The 4,041-nt window shown below is 44.1% G+C and overlaps 1 protein-coding gene across 1 annotated transcript; it reads right to left on the bottom strand.

Annotated features, from left to right (window-relative positions):
* Positions 1-1,246: 1,246 nt before the first annotated feature.
* On the bottom strand, positions 1,247-3,745 carry LOC123065514 (putative receptor protein kinase ZmPK1). Its single transcript, XM_044488776.1, has one exon. It carries the CDS (start codon positions 3,737-3,739, stop codon positions 1,397-1,399), a length of 2,343 nt encoding a protein of 780 aa, XP_044344711.1. The 5' UTR covers positions 3,740-3,745; the 3' UTR covers positions 1,247-1,396.
* Positions 3,746-4,041: the final 296 nt, after the last annotated feature.

Raw genomic sequence — 4,041 nt, 5'->3', positions numbered from 1 at the left:
TTTTTTGAGGATCACCTCATGTGATAGAGTGCTTCTCAAGCTCTCACAAAGCTGGGCCCCAGGCCAGAGGCTCAGCCGGGTTAGCCCAAGCCCAGCTCATCCCTAACGCACGCACGCACGGGCCTCCTTCTCGCGGACTCAAAAAAAAAAACACGCGCCGCACCCACGATGTAACCCGACTCGGCTCCGCAGCTCGTGCAGGCGGCCGTCGCCGTCCCCGCGCTCCCGGTCCCGGCCTTCCCCAGTTCCACGGCCCCCGCCGTCCTGCGCCTGCCCGCGCGCGCCCCGAGCAGGCCTCCCGCCGGCGCCGTCCCCCGCGCTCAGGTCCCGACGCCCCCGCCGTCCTGCAACGGTACAAGAATGAAGAATCTTTATCATTTTGTTGAGACTGAAAGAAGAACCTATCATGGTATATACTTGTTCCGTATTTTCAACAGTGCCTTTCGCACTATTTGTTGATTGTTCTTTTAATATGTACTACAACCTTGGTAATTCATTGCATCGGCATGGGGACCATAGGGCAGTAAGGCCCAATACACATATGCACATTTGCACTCTTTCTGAACAGGAAGCTAAATCAATCATTTTTGTTACTCCAACGATTGCAGATATTCCGAACTTGAGCAGTGTTCTGATTAAGCTGATACAGTTATAAGTGCTAAAGTTTTCCCATATTTTTGGAAAAAATAATTTGGCCCTGGTGCTCGATTTGTACTTTCTACCATCGTGACTAATAATGTAGTCCAAGGATGACTGGATCACTTTACTGATTATGTTACCAGCCGAAAGTTTGACCATAAATTGGTGCCAAAATGTAGTGGTCCCGTAGTACTAGATCGATGGACCATTCGAGTCAGTATTCCACTGCTAATTCAGCAAGACATTGATAGCTGAAATGATTTGTGCTAGTATTTTAGCTACTAGCAAATTTTCCTTTGAGTTATTGGTCACATTTATCAGTATCTTATATTTGTACAAGATTTCATTGAGTGAATGTTGTCAGTTGTTAACTGGCTATTTGCTAACAAGAGTCACGCGGTCTCTGGTTGCACTGAAGGGATCTCGAATGGAAGAACGGATTTTTGAAGAAACAGCGGGAATCTTTGGAAGTTGTTACATGCTCTAGAAGATCAAACAGTTATGCAGACTAAAATCTTCTTTTCTTTTCTTTTTTTTCTGTAAGGAAAAACTATCCAAATAAGCCCACTATGTTTCATGCAAGAATTCATGTAGACAACATTCAATGCAGTGCAGTTAGTGTTCCATCTACAGAAAGATTTATGCAACACACAACCTGACATTTTCTGTAGCAACATTTTCTTCTACTTTCAAATATCAAGCAATATACTAGACCAATTCTTCTTATTGCAATTGATACACTGTTGTTTATTGCCGGTCACCATGAGTAGGCTGGGTGATTGTCTTCGTCATCACATGTCAGTAGAGCTTTTACAATTTCATTCATTGTAGGTCTGCTGTTTCTTTCTTCGAGACAAGATAAAGCCAATTTCACCATTACCGGCACTTGCTCAGGATTGAAATGGCCATTCAGTCTAGCATCAGCTATAACCTTGACATCTCCACTCTCCAGCAATTCTTTAACTGCATGCACAAACTGTCTAAACTCCACCTCTTTCCCATCCACTGTAATCCCACTTGAGATCCTATTTCCAGTCACAATCTCGAGAAGTACAACGCCACAACTGTATACATCAACCTTTGCGTCGATCGACAAATTCAGTGCCCACTCTGGCGCCATGTAGCCCATTGTTCCTCTCATGTGGGTGAGATTGAAACTGGAACTGTCTCTCTTTGAGAGTTTGGCTAGTCCGAAGTCTGCTATCTTTGCTTCGAAGTCTCGGGTCAGGAGTATGTTCTCTGGCTTTATATCACAATGGATCACCCACTCAAGGCACTCATGATGGAGGTACGCCAAGCCTCTTGCTGTTCCTAGTGCTATTTTGAATCGTTGGCTCCATGCAAGTAATCTCTCAGTACTTACATTACCAAATATAAACTTATCAAGGGACTCATTCTCCACGTACTCGTACACCAGCAGTTTGTGTTGTCCCTCGGAGCAAAACCCCCACATCCTTACTAAATTCATATGGTTGATCCTTCCGATTATATTCATTTCTGCCCAGAATTCCTCCTCGCTATGTGAAACGCTGGTTAGTTTCTTCACTGCCACCACTCTCTTATCTTCAAGTACCCCTCTATAAACAATTCCAGAACCCCCTCTTCCAATCTCTTCCTTGAACTTTCCAGTCGCTTCCCGTAATTCCCTATAGATGAACATCCTGAACTGGCTCATCACAGTCCTATAGCCTTCTTCCATTGACTTAGGTATGTTTTGCTTGCTGTAAAGAAACGACCAGCTTGTACCGATAAAGAGCAAGACTAGGGCTCCCAATATTGTTGCAAACACATAATAAATTGTATAACTCTTGGTGACATCATTCATTCCATACATACTTGCAGATCCTTGTACATGCACTGGAATATCCGGATTGCATGTGAGACGAGATTGTCTGGAGATGCTCATATTCTTGGGTAGTTTGATATAGTTATCGCCAGGAAAATTTGGGGAGCTGTAACCATTGAAGAGTACAGCTTTGGTGTAGCAAAGTCCATATCCCGCCTTGTACGTGAGAGCTGAGCAGGAGCAAATGTTCAAGCACATCTTTTTACATTCTTCAAGTGAGGACACATTATTGGTCAGATCAAAGCCATAAAAGTCGGTTTGAGGGAGCTTGATGAAGTCAAACTCTTCTGCTTTGCTGCAGCTTTTACTGAATTGTGGCTTGCAACCTTTGTTCCAGTTTTGCGGATCGGTCATCTCATATCCTGGGGGACATGAACACCTGAAACTTGGCAAGAACTCACATATCCCATTTTTTCCACATAGCCCATGCACATCGCACAGTTTTGCTATAGCCTGCCATGATATTATCCAACTCCCATTTAACACATTCAGACTGTACATTCTGAGGTTTCCATCAGAACCAATTGTCAGCCTTCTCTTGACGCCATTACCCCAATCAGAAGCCTTGACATTCAGCCCATCACTTGAGAGGAAAAATCCTTCAGTGTCGAGGACTGCAATCCTAGAGCTGTTGTAGCTAGTCCGCCCACTTTGAGGCACTGTGTAGTCTGCACTTGGCCAATAGATACTTGATATTTCTGGACTATCATACATGAGGCGTAGCACATTGTCGTTGTCGAAATAAAGGCTGTAATAACTGGAGACCAGCCTTGTACCTTTTTTGAGAGTCTGTAAAGGCAGCAATGTATCTGTCGGTGAAGAGAAGCTTTCCCACAAATTTGCACCAGTGGAGTCTTTGATTATGAGGTTGCCAGTGTCAAGAAGGGAAACCACCGTGCCCTCCCCAGAGCTTGTCTTGCTCTCCCAAGTGACTGTGCCATTGACATCAGTGAGGACCAAGTTTCCATTATGGTTCAGGGACACCATGGAACCATGGCCATTCACCAAGGACCTGGGGTTTGCAGACCATACAACAGTCTTTTCCATGGTGGTGGTGAACCAGATAGAGAAGGAGAATGCATTCTCTCCAACTTCATAGAAGCCGCAAGAGAAATCATCATTTGGTGAGGTAAGGAAGGTCTGCCTATGCTCTTCTACAAATAAGGATGAGCCAGTGCTTAGCATCGACTGAGCATATGAGCATGGCAGAGTGGTGAGCAATGGAAGAATGATAAGGAAGAGGAATGTGTCCATTTTTCTTGGGGTTCGGCGAGTTGTATGGCCGAAGCTACTGCTTCCATTTATGCTTGCCATTTTCATCATGTATGTATGCATGTGGTCCTAATTAATTTCCCACTTGCTGCGAAGGCCCTTTCATAGAGTCCAATTTGAACTCATGCTTCAGTTTCTTGGTCTAACATGCGAATAGGTTATTTTTTCTTTATGATGATTCTTATCTCAGTCAGTCGTGGTGGCTTCTAGACAGAGAGGACTGTGATGGGATATTTTTTTATTTTGAAATTTTCCTTTTTAGGAAGTTTGAAGTCCAAATTGAC

The sequence above is a fragment of the Triticum aestivum genome, chromosome 3B, assembly GCF_018294505.1.
Source record: "Triticum aestivum cultivar Chinese Spring chromosome 3B, IWGSC CS RefSeq v2.1, whole genome shotgun sequence".
In the NCBI taxonomy this organism is placed as follows: Eukaryota; Viridiplantae; Streptophyta; class Magnoliopsida; order Poales; family Poaceae; genus Triticum; species Triticum aestivum.
Note: the sequence above shows the minus strand (reverse complement) of the source record. Positions and strands in the feature narration are given on the sequence as shown.